This window comes from Sapajus apella, unplaced genomic scaffold (assembly GCF_009761245.1).
Source record: "Sapajus apella isolate SASKATOON/1434 unplaced genomic scaffold, GSC_monkey_1.0 scaffold50, whole genome shotgun sequence".
Taxonomy (NCBI): Eukaryota; Metazoa; Chordata; class Mammalia; order Primates; family Cebidae; genus Sapajus; species Sapajus apella.
Genome location: NW_022436990.1, coordinates 7,372,915 through 7,387,168, shown reverse-complemented (window position 1 = coordinate 7,387,168; position 14,254 = coordinate 7,372,915). Strand labels below are relative to the sequence as shown.

General features: G+C 36.1%; 1 protein-coding gene across 19 annotated transcripts in view; it reads right to left on the bottom strand.

Moving 5' to 3' along the window:
- RALGAPA1 (Ral GTPase activating protein catalytic subunit alpha 1) overlaps window positions 1–14,254 on the bottom strand; it is a 297,019-nt gene that overhangs the window by 78,051 nt on the left and 204,714 nt on the right. For 18 of the 19 annotated variants that reach the window (XR_004258069.1, XM_032242528.1, XM_032242525.1 and 15 more), the window contains one exon: window positions 2,625–2,748. Coding sequence is in view for 18 of the 19 variants with exons in the window: in XM_032242528.1 (XP_032098419.1) it covers window positions 2,625–2,748 (124 nt within the window). In the remaining variant the exon portion in view is untranslated. Of the gene's footprint in view, window positions 1–2,624; window positions 2,749–9,561; window positions 9,864–14,254 lie in introns of those variants that run through there. The other variant, XM_032242534.1, reaches the window with a different exon arrangement.

Sequence of the window (14,254 nt, the reverse complement as noted above, 5' to 3'; positions counted from 1 at the left end):
ATGACTCATTGTCTTAGCACCATTTGTTGAAAAGACTATTCTTTCTCCATTGGATAGTTGTGGCACTCTTGTCAAAAATGGTTGACCACAGATGTGGGATTTATTTCTGGACTCTCAATTCTATTCCATTGATCTATATGTCTATCCTTGTGCCAGCAGTCCCACACTATCTTTTCTTTTCCCCTAAGTTCTGCCCCAGGATCTATCCACACTACCTTGACTAGCATTGCTCTGTAGTAAGTTTTGAAATTAAGAAGTATGAATCTTCCCAACTTTTCTTTTTCAAGTCTCCCTTACTTTTATTAATACTTTTATGGTATTTTACTTTTTAACAGAAAACCTATTTAGGATGTTTTTTATACTTTTCAAAGCATTTCCACATACATAAACTCAGTTGAACTTCCCATCATCTCTGTTTGGTAAAAAAGTATATTAACTTTGAAAAAAAGCAAAGAGGCACACAGAGCTTAAGTAACTAACTCACTTAAGGTAAAAGAGCAGGTTAATATAATCCATTAATCCCACTACTGGGTATTTATTCAAAGGAAAGGAAATCAGTATATCAAAGGGATACCTGCACTACCATATTTAATGCAGCTTTATTCACAACAACCAGGATATGAAAACAACCTAAATATTCATCAACAGATGAATGAATATAGAAAATATGGTATGTATACACAATGCAATACTATTCAGCCACAAAAACTAATGGAATCTTATCATTTGCAGCAGTATAGATGGTATTGGAGGTCATTATGTTACGACAAATGAACCAGACACAGAAAGACATTACACATTCTCACTCATATGTGGGAGTTAAAAAAGTTGATCTCTTGGAGGTAAAAAGTAGATTGACGGTTACCAGAGGCTGGTAAAGGTGGTAGCTGGGGGGTGCAGATGAAAAGAGGTTGGCTAATGAATACAAAACATAAGGTGAGATAGAAGGAATAAGTCCTATTGTTCAACAGTACAGTAGCATGACTATAGTTAACAACGATGTATTGTTTATTTCAAAATAGGTAGAAGAGGAGATTTGAAATTTTCTCAACACAAACAAATGATAAATGTTTGAAGTGATAGGTATCCTAAATACCCTGAACTGATCAACACACAATTGTATGCACTTACCAAAATTATGTTCCACATAAAATGTATGATTATTATGTAGCAATAAATTTTTTAAAGAAATAAAGCAAAAACATGCTGATGTAAATACTACCAACAATGACCTTGACCATTAAATGACATACCTAGTTCATTACACTCAATAACTACAGAATATGCAAGCTTAAGGGAATAGGCTACCTACACTGGGATATGCTGTATTTCAAACTACTGAAATCTTACAAAGTATATTCTGTGATCACAATGAGATAGAATTAAGTATCAACAATGGTATCTAGAAAAAAACTCACATACTTTGAAATTAAACTACACATTTATACATAAACTATGTATTCCAAAGAAAAAAATCATTAAAAAATAGATTAGATTAGCCATAAAAACATATACAAAACACTAAAGGCTTACACATATCATACACTGTGAAAGGCACTGGGAATTAAAAAAAAAAAATCACCGAGATGAAAGTGCCTGCCCTCTAGAAGCTTACAGTCTAATGCAGTGGTCTTCAATAATTTTGCTTATATACTCTCTATAGCAATTTTGGGAAACTATATATATTAAACGGAAAACAATAAAAGCATTTTCATCAGAAGTTTAAACGGTAGCCAAGGATACAATTTTCAGTGTACTATATAATAAATATATGTGCTTTAAATATATTTTCATCAAAATCTTGGAGCTACAGGTTTGGCTGCTTCAATATATGTAAAATATTTGGTATTAACTCGATCATAAGCCAATCAGCCACATGAGATTTGCTTTCTGTTTGAACAAGTCTATTATTTCATTTTTCAATTCAAATAAACATATTTATACAAATCCTCATGACAAATATCTACCTTCTGAGTTATAATTCTAAGATAGACAGATTTGGTACAGGAACCTTGACATCAGTTGGTTTGTAGGATGACATAAAGTATAACAACTTTCAATATTTTTTGCTTTGCTGGCAGGGACTTTCTCCTAAAAGTATGTCCACTAGAACTGTCTATTTTGTTGGCGCTAAAGCCCTCTGGGACAATGTAGGACTTAGGGTGGGTAATAGTATGCCTTTCTTTTGAAAAGCAGAGGACAGAAAATGAGAAACAGGAGAACTGTAGAAGGGTTTTCTAGCATTAGTTTTAGTAAAGTTGTGGATTTGGAAACTCAAAACTAAGTACACTCACATATTCCTGGAAAGCCTTTGTGTAGCCATTAGGTCCTAGTTTGAAGACCTAGGACCTAATGAAGTCACAGCTGTAAGGAAAATCCAGATCTTACAAACCTATGAGTTTAGTACTCTTTCACAAAATACTGTCTCATAAAATAGTCAACACCTTTCAAAGTCCCAGCCACTGCTGTATGTGCAAACAAAATATAAGGCAGAAACAATAATAAACTAGTTGTTAAGTTGTATCTCCAAAATAATACTTCTAAAATAAGCTAGGAAAAAAAAAAGAAAAATAACCTTATGCTTTCAAATAGAAGTAAAATATTTCATAATTTAAAAATAATACCTCCCAACCAAGACCAGCTACAAAATCTTCATATGCTTGACTTCCTCCTGTATTGGTGAGAATGGAGTGTTTGTCTTCTTGTCCTTCAGCAACATAAAATACTGCAATCTTGTGTGTCTCTCGGCTATTAAAAAAAAGATCACACCATTAATTTAATCACTATTTTATCTACTTATTCATCCAACAATTAAGTTCTATGTACAAAGTATATAGAAATAAAAAGATGAAAAAGAATTAGATCTTACAGTCTATCAAAGGAGACATAAATGCAATGTAAGTAAAAAATTACTACAAAATTGGAATTGCAATAAAAGACAGGCATGATCACTTCTGACTGTAGAAACAAACTTAAAGGAGAAGATAATATTAAGTTATAAGAAGGTAAGAAAGATCTGACAAATGAAGAGAAAGAGCATCAGGAAGGACACACAGGTATGAAGACATAAAGCATCTTAAGAGTTGTCTGTTGTGCAATATAGTCGAATCCCATGGTTGAAGAGGCTGCATTTTGGAACTAATTAAGAGTACAGAGATGAGTATACTCTTACTTAGTTCTAAAATGCAATCCCTTCATTTTAGAAGGGATCCTTCAAAGTACTTGCAATATAAAAGAAGAAACATACATAGTTATATGTTGCTTTAACAACAGGGATACATTCTGAGAAATGTGTCTTTAGGCCATTCTGTTATTGTGTGAACGTCATAGAGTATACTCACACAAACCGAGATGGTACAGCCTACTACACACCTTGGCTATCAGGTATAGCCTATTGTTGCTAAGCTACAAATCTGTACAACATGTTACCGTAGGAATACTCTCGGCTATTAAAAAAAAGATCACACCATTTGTAGGCAATTGTAACATACTGTGAAGTATTTGTGTATCTACATATACCTAAACAGAAATGGCACAGCAAAAATATCGTATAATCTTATGGGACTACTGTTGTATATGTGATCCATAGTTGATGAAAGCATAGTCATGCAGTTTGCATACAATATCTAAGTTCTTAGACATTTTATTTTGAGTTATCTCTAAATTTAAAAGTACTCATGAAAGCAAATTTCTTGTTTGAAGTTTGGTTTTGAAACTTGGCTTTCCAGGCTAAGTCATGCTACATTTACTCAAGATTGATTTAACAAAGCTTGGGTTGAAAAACTTTAAGACTGTTAGTAAAGTTTTCACTACCATACCATGTAGGAATTAAAAAAAATAAACAAAAACTGCAACAACAACAAGTAAACAAGAATTAAAGTTCTTTAAAAAATTTAGTCCAACAATCAGATTTTCCCACACAGCTGGAGTAAGTTACCAAATCATGATGGTGGGGTTCAATATCAGCAAGAAACATGTTTTAGTTGCTTTGAATAATGTGATATTTTACTTTAGGTGATAAGCACTAGGCAAACTTTCAGTGTGCCAGATGTATCATTAGTATATTATAGTGTAAGCAGTAAAATATGATTTGGGGTTGGGGAGACTTCCAAACCTGCAGAGTAAGGATCTATATAGCCTTTCTCCCAGGCAAAACACAGCTTATCTGTGAAAAAATTTAAAACATCACGTAAAGTCCCTGTATATTGTCCTAAAGTCACAGAGCAAACAGGGAAATATTCATTCCAGAAAACATACTAAATCTCAGTAACAACACAGAGCTTTTGATATATGAATTACAACTTGTTTCCTTGCCCTACTTCCTCAGCTCCATGCTGCAGAAGTTTTGCCCTGGGCATTCTACTCAGGCCTAGCAGACAGAGGTTCCCTCTCCCTCCAGCTTCCAGTCTGGGGCTATGGTTTCACCATGGAAGAGAGGTTACTAGAGGCATTTCTCATCCTTCTCCAGCCCCATGTTACAGAAGATCTATTTTAGATAGCTGTGGCTGAAGGAACCAGGTCTCCTCTCCCTCCCTCTCTTAGGGCAGAAGCTCCAGGAGCAAAATGTTGAGGGTCTCAATCTTCCCCATTCTGGCTTGCTCATAGGGTAGAGATTCTGCCAGGAAGAGTGAGCTGAGAAGACCAGGGACTGTCAACTCTTCCCAAGTGCTGATTTGTATTGTGACTGTCATTCCTGGAAAAGCTGGTCCATGACCCCAGGTCAGGTGTAGTGAGAGACAGGTTTTGCCCAGGGTGATTATAAGGCTATAAAGACAAAGCCTTATAAGGACAAAGAACTCTAGCAGTTCTGCCAGAAATGGCTGACATTTGCAACAGAGTTTGGAGGAAAACAATTAAGAGAAGCTGGCAGCCCTATGACACAAGCAAAACAGCCAGAACTTTAATAATCAGAAACGAGACATCCAAGAAGGACCCTTTGAGGATCACAGTCAATTTTGGAGGTCAAAAACCCTGTGCACATGCACTAGGCTGCACCCAGTAAGGAACAATTAGAGTAAGATGTGGGATGGACAGACGTGAAAGCATTCGCAAAGTCACAGAGACTTATGAAAACAAGGTAAATCCTCACTGGCACTGAATAACTTCAGCTCAGGGTTGACTCCTGGGAAGCTAAAACTTAAAAATAACATCCAGTCATTCCTTGCAGTTAGGAAGACTGTGTGCATACCCAACGCTATACCCTCTTTGGAGTAATCAGGAGTGAACCTTCAAGCTATTAGTATCCTGATGAACGTGGGACCAAAAAAAACCCATAAATACTCTAAACTGTGACAGCAGCCTCTAAGCCACACATATCTAGTAGTAAATGATAAAAATCAAACTGGTAAGGGAGACTAAGCACAAGCTTTGACTGATAAGTAGGTGATAACCCAGGGAAGACCCCTCATTAGCCAGAATAAAAGAAAAACATTATTTAAAAAATCTAAGCAGGGAGATCAGAGACTAAGTACTGTGGGGAGGCCAAGTTGCTAGAAAATAAACAAATGACTAAACAAACAACAACCAACAACACATTTTTTGATTCAAAGACACAGATAAAGTTGAAGTCAAAGGAATGGAAAAAAGTACCATAAAATAGAAACCAAAAGAGCTAGAGGGGCTATACTAATATAAGACTTTAAAACAAAAAATATTAGGGATAGAGATATTTCATAATGATACAAGGTCAATCTGAAAGGAAAATATAAAAATTACAAACATATATGTACCCCAAAACAGATCCCCAAAATACATGATACAAAACAAAGACAGAACTGAAGGCAGAAACAGACATTTCCTCAATAGCAGTTGAAGATTTTAATAACTCACTTTCAATAAAGGACAAAACTAGAAAGTATCAATAAGGAAACAGAAGACTTGAACGATAATATGACAACCAGACCTACCTGACATCTACAGAATACTCTACACCACAGCAGCAAAAAAAATACATTCTTCTCAAACATATGTGAAACGACCTCCAGGATAGACCGTATGCTAGGCCATAAAACAAGCCTTGAGGAATTTAAACGATTTGAAATCATGCAAGGTATATTTTTGATCCACAATGGAATGAAAGTAGAAATCAATGAAAGAAAATTTGGATAATTCGTAAATGTGTGAAAATGTAACAATATACTCCTAAACTACCAGTGGGTCAAAGAATAAATCTCAAGGGAAATGAGAAAATACTTAGAGATGAATGAACACAAAAACACAAAACTGATGGGCTGCAAGTAAAGCAGTGCTCATTGGGAAATTTACAGATCTAAATGTCTCTATTAAAAAAGATTTCATTCACCTCCTTTGACAACAAAAGGAAAAAAAATTATTTTTTAGATTTCATACCAATAACCAAGCCTTCCGCCTTACAAAACTGGCACAGTGGTTCATAACTGTAATCCTAGCATTTGGGGAAGCCAAGGTGGAAGGATTGCTTGAGCCCAGGAGTTCAAGACCAGCCTGGGCAACACAGTCAGACCTCATCTCTACAAAAAGAAAAAAACCAGCTGGGTATGATGGTGCACACCTGTTATCCCAGCTACCCTGGGAGGCTATATTGGGAGGATTGCTTGAGCCTCGGAGTTGCAGGCTGCAGTGAGCCACGACTGTGCTACTGTACTCCAGTCTGGGTGACACTGTGAGACCCTGTCTCCAAAGGAAAAAAAAGAGCAACTAAATACAAAGCAAGCAGAAGGAAGAAAACAATAAAGACTACAGTAGAAATAAATAAAACAGAAGAGAAAACAAAAGACAAAAAAAATCAATGAACCCAAAAGTTGACTCTTTAAGATGATCAACAAAATTAACCACCTTTAGCTAGACTGAGTAAGAAAAGGAGACTCAAATAACTACAATCAAGAATGAAAGAAGGGACATCACTACATATTTTACAGGAATAAGAAATATTATAAGAAAATGCTATGAGCATTTGTATGCCAACAAGTTAGATTAAATGAACAAATTCCTAGAAAAACACAATTTCTAAAACCAACGTTAAACAGAAATAGAATACTTGAATAGACCTATAACAAATGAAGACTGTGAATTAGTAATTTGATTAGAAAGGAAAAAGTAAAAATGTCTGACTTGCACATGAGGTGATTTTTTTATATAGAAAATCCTAGGGATTCCTATTAAAAAAGCTAACAGTGTTAATAAGTTCAGCAAAGCGGCAAGACATAAGATCAATATACAAAAACGAAAGTTCTATACACTAGTAATAGACAACCCAAAAACCAAAAACAAAATTTAAAAATTCCTTTTTAATAGCACCGAAAAGAATAATACTTGGGTATAAATTTACCATGAAGTGCAAAACTTACATTTTGAAAATTATAAAATATTATTGAAAGAAATTAAAGATCTACATTAAAAAAAAAAAAAAAAACTCATGTGCATGGACCTAAAGACTTAATATCGTTAAGATGATAGCATCCCCTAAACTGATCTACAGATTTAATGTAATCTCTATCAAAATCCCAGTTGCCTTTGATAACAGAAATTGGCAAGCTGGGCTGAGTGTGGTTGCTCATGCTTGTAATTCCAACACTTTGGGAGGCTGAAGCAAGAGGACTGCTTGAGGCCAGGAGTTTAAAACCAGTCTGGGGCTAGGTGCAGCGGCTCACGCCTATAATCCCAGCACTTTGAAAGGCCGAGAAAAACAGATTACAAGCTCCAGAGATCGAGGGGGCAAGACCATCCGGGCCAGTATGGTGAAACCCCATCTCTACTAAGAATACAAAAATTAGCTGGGTGTGGTGGCACACACCTTTAGTCCCAGCTACTTGGGAGGCTGAGGCAGGAGAATCGCTTGAACCAGGGAGGTGGAGGTTGCAGCGAGCTGAGATCAAACCATGCACTCCAGCCTGGTGACAGAGTGAGACTGTGTCTCAAAAAAAAAAAAAAAAAAGACTAGCCTGGGCAACAGAGCGAGACACCATCTCTACAAAATAAAAAAACTGGCTGGGCATGGTGGCACATGCCTGTAGTCGTAGGTACTGGGAAGGGTGAGGTGTGAGGATCACTTGAGCCCAGGAGTTCCAGGTTACAGTCAGCTTTGATCATACCATTGCACTCGGAGTGCTGGGCAAAAGAGTGAGACTCTGTCTCCACTAACAAGAAAAAGAGAAAAAAAGGAAAAAAAAAAAACCCCAAAAACCTCTGAAATTGACAAGCTCATCCTAAGATTCACAGGAAAATGCAATAGGCCCAAAATGGCCAAAACAATCTTGAAAAAGAACAGAACTGAAGAACTCATACTTCTTGATTTCAAAATTTGCTACAAAAGTCATCAAAGCACTGTAGTACTGACATAAGATGACACATACAGGTCAGTGGAACAGAATCATGTGACCAGAAATAAACTCATATTTATAGTTAATTGCTTTTTGATAATGGTATCAAGACATTTCAATGAATAGCCTTTCTACAAATGGTACTGGGACAACTAGATATTTACATGCAAAAGGATGAAATTGGGGCCAGGCACAATGGCTCACGCCTGTAGCAAAAGGATGAAATTGGGGCCAGGCACAATGGCTCACGCCTGTAATCCCAGCACTTTGGGAGGCTGTTGGGAAGGCTGCTAGAGCTCAGGAGTTCGAGACCAGCCTAGGCAACATAGTGAGACCTCATCTCTACAAAAATTTAAAAATTGGCCATGCACGATGGCATGTCCCTGGAGTTCCAGCTATTTGGGAGGCTGAGGCAGGAAGATCACTTGAGCCCAGGAGGTTGAGGTTGCAGTGAACTGTGATTGTGCCACTGTACTCCAGCCCTGATGACAGAATAAGACTGTTTCAAAAAGAGGAAAGGAAGGAAGGAAGGAAGGAAGGAAGGAGGGAGGGAGGGAGGGAGGGAGGAAGAAAGGAAGGAAGAAAGGAAGGAAAGAAAATGAAGTTGGACTCTAATACCATATAAAAAATTGAATCAAATCATAAAAAATATAACAGCTAAAACTATAAAACTCTTATTAAAAAAAAAAAAGAACCTTGCATTAGGCAAGTTCTTAAATCCAACACAAAAAAAGCACAAGTGACAAAAAAAAAAAAAAGATAACCTGGACTTTATCAAAATTAAATATTTTGTGCTATGAATGATAATATCATGAAAATGACAATTTACAGAATGAGAAAAAAACTGCAAAGCATATATCCGATAAGGAACTTGTATCTAAAACATACATACAAAGAACTTTAAAGTCAATAGTAAAAAGATAACTCAATTTTGTTATTTTATTCATTTATTTTTTTTGAGACAGAGTCTCCCTCTGTTACCCAGGCTGGAGTGCAGTGGCGCAATCTCGGCCTCACTGCAGCTTCTGCCTCCTGGGTTCAAGTAATTCTTGTGCCTCAGCCTCCTGAGTAACAGAGATTACAGTCGTGCACCACCACGCTTGGCTAATTTTCGTATTTTTAGTAGAGATGGGTTTCGCCATGTTGGCCAGGCTGGTCTCGAACTCCTGACCTCATGTGATCCACCCACCTTTGCCTCCCAAATTGCTGGGATTATAGGTGTGAGGCACCATGCCTGGCCAGATAACCTAATTTTAAAAACAGGCAAAAATGTTTGTATTATTTTCTTAGGGTTTTTGTAACAAATTACACAAACTAGATTGCTTTCAACAAAAAAGATTTATTCTCTCACAGTGCTGGGATGCTAAAAGTCAGAAATCAAAGCATTGACAGGGCCATGCTCCTTCCAAAAGTTCCAGAATCCTTCCTCGCCTCTTCTAAGATTCTAGTCGTTGCTGACAATTCTTCAGCATTCCTTGGCTTGTGGCTATATCACCACAATTTCTGCCTCCATCTTCACATAGCCATCTTTCCTCTGTATGCAGAAGTGTGTCTTCACATGGCCTTCTTATATGGACACAGTAATCAGATTTAGAGTCAAATTTAATACAGTGTGACCTTATCATAAATCTGAAAACTCTACTTCCAAATTACACTCTGAGTTTCAGGGTGGATATCAGATTTTGAGAGAATACTCTTCAACCCAGTACACATTTAAATAGATACTTTTTTCAAAGAAGATATACACAGCCAATTATCATAGCACTGAAAAAATGCTCATGATAAGCCATTAGGGAACTGCAAATCAAAATCATGAGTTATTTTAGGTTGATCAAAGCTGTATAGGAAAAAACAATACTAAAAAATCCCACAAACTCACAAGATACCACTTCATACCCACTAAGATGAGTATAATAAAAAAGAATGACAATAACAAGTGTAGGCAAAGGCATGTAGAATATGGAACACTCATACATTGTTGGTGGGAATGTAAAATGATGCAGCTGCTGTGTTAAACAGTCTGCAGCTCCTCCAAATGGGAAACAGAGAATTATCATATCATCCAGCAATTCTACACCTAGGTATATATTCAGAGAACTGAAAACACGTCCACACAAAAAACTGTACATGTACAGCCACAGCAGCATTATTCATAATAGCCCAAAAGTGAAACCAACCAAAATGTCCATCAATTGATGAATGGATAAACAAATATTTATCAATATAATGAGATATTACTTGGTAACAAAAAGAAATAAAGTAGAATCATGCTGCATCATGAATGAACTTTGAAATCATCATGCTAAGAAAAAGAAGTTTCCAGAAAAACCCATATATTGTTTGATTCAATTTTTATGAAATGTCCAGAATAGGCAAATTTATAGAGACAGAAAGTAGGTATGTGTTGTCTAGGGCTAGGGGGAAAGAAAGGGTGGTGGTGGTAGGAATGGGGTAACTAGTAATGGATACCAGGTTTCTTTTCAGAGAGACTAAAATAATCTAAAAATTAGATTGAAGTGATAGTTGTACAACCCTGTAAATATACTAAAAACATAAGCAATTTAAGTAAATTAACTGTATTGTATGTAAATTATGTCTCAGTAAAGCTATTAATTTGAAAGCATAATCTATTATGTGTAAATTAGAATCTTGAAAGAAAGAAAACTCAGTTTCTGCTTTTTCAGGTAAAGAGCTATCAATTAGAGCTTATAAAGACTATTTTATAAAATTGGGAAGAGATGGATAGAAATCTTCATCTAATACTATATAAATTTAAAAGTTGTGAGAAGTATATATGCCATATAGGAAAAAAACAGAAAATAAATCTTTAAAATCCAATAAAAGAGAAGCAGAGTTCAGCTGCTCTTTATGTCAATTAATCTTTCACTATTCCTTCTTAGTTTTCTACTTACTATGGCTGCTAAAATGTTTGTTATATTGCCATTAGATTAATATGCACCACAATAGTGAATAATAAGGCAAATATACTAGAAAAAAATTAAAATTAGTGAACTTGCAACTACAAATGTTCTATAAGAATATGTAGAGTACTGGCAAAATATTATTAGCTTACTACTGGAAAACTGAAAGTGACACCTGTCAAATTTTTTTTTTTTTTGAGACGGAGTGTTCTCTTTCACCCAGGCTGGAGTGCAGTGGCATGATCTCGGCTCACTGCAACCTCTGACTCGTGGGTTCAAGGGATTCTCCTGCCTCAGCCTCCTGAGTAGCTGGGACTACAGGCTAATTTTTGTAGTCTACTACACCAAGCCCGGCTAATTTTTTGTATTTTTAGTAGAGATGGGGTTTCGCCATGTTAGCCAGGATGGTCTTGAGCTCCTGACCTTGTGATCCACCTGCATATGCCTCCCAAAGTGCTGGAACTACAGGTGTGAGCCACCGCGCCTGGTCTGACACGTGTCAAGTTTTAAGCATTGCTAAATCCCTGTACATACTTTGCAATAAAATAAAAATATATATCATCCTGTGATTTAAAATTTAAAACTGGTGGTTCAACCACAAGGAATAGAAATCAATTAGTCTAGTCAAAGAAAATAAGGAATCTATAAATAGACTAATGAGATAAGTCTCAACAAAGTAATCTGTCATTTTCTTTCTCCCTAATCCTCCCTAGTAATCAGGTTTGTTTCTGGGTTTTTTGGTTTAAGACGGAAGCTCAAAAGTTGTCTTACTGTCATGTAATTAGGATGAATTTTTACTTGAGCTCATTGTACTTAAAAAAGAAACTATATTGTTTTCTTTAAAATTCTTTTAAAAAAGCAAATAAATAAATGTTAAGCATTCATTTAGCATAGTATATTAAAAAAAAGTGTATGCTGCCTCAAGGTGATGGCTCCACTACGTTCAAGGTATGTATGAGAATGGAGGCAGTTTGGCAGGAGCCAAGAAATAAAAATGTACAAGGTAATTTAAGGAAACTGAACAACCAAGATAGCTGGTATGAGTTCAGCTCTATACTAAAGAGTCTGGTCAGGCATTAGTAGGGAGTCACTAAGAAGTGTTCTCATTAGCATCAAATTTTTAATGTTAGTGGTTAGGATTGTCTAGATGGGGAACAGTCAGGAGATGAGATCCCAAAGAGTACTTAGACAGTTGTTAAAACTGACTTGGAAAGAAATAATAAGGACATGAGTCAATGAGCTGGGAGCAATAAAGGCAAAAAGAGACAGAGTTGAGAGATAAGAAGAAGAATGGACATCATGATTATGAAAACCTAAAGGCAAGGGAAAGGAAATGTCAAATTTGGGTAACGCTGAAAGGGTACTTCTAAACATAAATAGGAAAATCAGGAGGAAGATCTGATTTTGAAAAGAAACATGACCTAGAAATGATAGTAGGGAGGCAGGTAAAAATTTGTAACAGTCAACTGCAAATTCATTATTGAAAATTGGTATCAGAGTATGAAGAAAAAAAAGAATAAGACTGAGAAAAGAAAAATGAGGGAGATATCTATGTTATGAAGGTAGGAAACAGAAAATAAACCAGTGAAGACCTGGAATAATTAGAGAATTAGGAGCTGAACTGAGTAATTTTAGTGTCATAGAAGTTGGGGGAGAGGACCTTAAAATGATCAGACAGAATTTTAAAAACAAAATAGACAACAGTATTAGATTTTTAGGGGATTTAATACACAGTAGATTTTTAGAGCAGTGCAACTATTCTGTGTTATACTCTAATGGTAGATAAATGTCATTACACATTTATCAAAACCAATAAAAAGAATGAACCCTAATGTAAACTCTGAACTTTAGACATTAATGTAAGATATAAATAATAGGGGAAAGTATACAGGGGGAATGGGGAGTATATGGAAACTCTGTACTTTCCTATCCATTCTTTTGTAAATCTAAAACTGCTTTAGTTTAAAACACAAGTATGAAGTTAAATTTAAATTAAGTTTAATTAATCAGATAAATTAATAAGGCTGATAAGGACTGAAACAACTTTAGACTTTATGGTCAGGATACTAACCTTCAGAAAGACAATTTCAGTATAGCAGTAGAGGTAAGCAAGACAGAAAAAGTGATATGATTCCTGTTCCCAAGGACTTGACCATCTACTACCAAGATAAATTGTTATGGAGAACAGTCAGAATTGAGAACCCACAGACTACTTACAGAGTTCTTATAACTAACTTGGAAAGAATAAGAATAGCTAAACAATAATGATAATATTAACTATGCAATATGATAAATGCTATGACAGGGATGTGTTACAGGGTTCTGTGAAAGCATATGGACAGATTTAAACACAGTCTGGGAAGGAAGGTAAGGTTAGGAGTAGGTAAGGTCAAGCTTTCCATATAAAGTGATGTTTAAGCTGAGACTTTAAGAATGGATAGGAGGGGGACCAGGTATGGTGGCTCACACCTGTAATCCCACCACTTTCGGAGGCCAAGGCAGATAGATCACCTAAGGTCAGAAGTTCCAGACCAGTCTGGCCAACATGGCGAAACCCCATCTCTTCTAAAAATGCAAAAATTAGCTGGGTATGGCAGCACATGCCTGTAAACCCAGCTACTCGGAAGGCTGAGGCAGGAGAATCGCCTGAACCCGGAAGGCAAAGGTTGCAGTGACCTGAGATTTCGACATTGGACTCTAGCCTGGGTAACAACAGCGAAACTCCATCTTGCTGGGGGATGGAAGGAGGAAGAATGGATAGGAGCTATCCTCCAAGAAAAAAATTTATAGCCTAAGATTATTTCATTGTTAAATAAAAAAGAGTAAAACAAAGATAAACAGAATTCAATTCTAGATATAAGGAAAAGGAAGCTTATAAAAACGAAAATCATGAAACAGAAAATAACAAGTTAGAAACAGAACATAACAGAATGTAACAAATTAGAACCTGTTAAAAGACTGTGCAGATTGTTTGCATGAAGAAAATTAAACACACACACACACACACACACACACACACACACACACACACACACA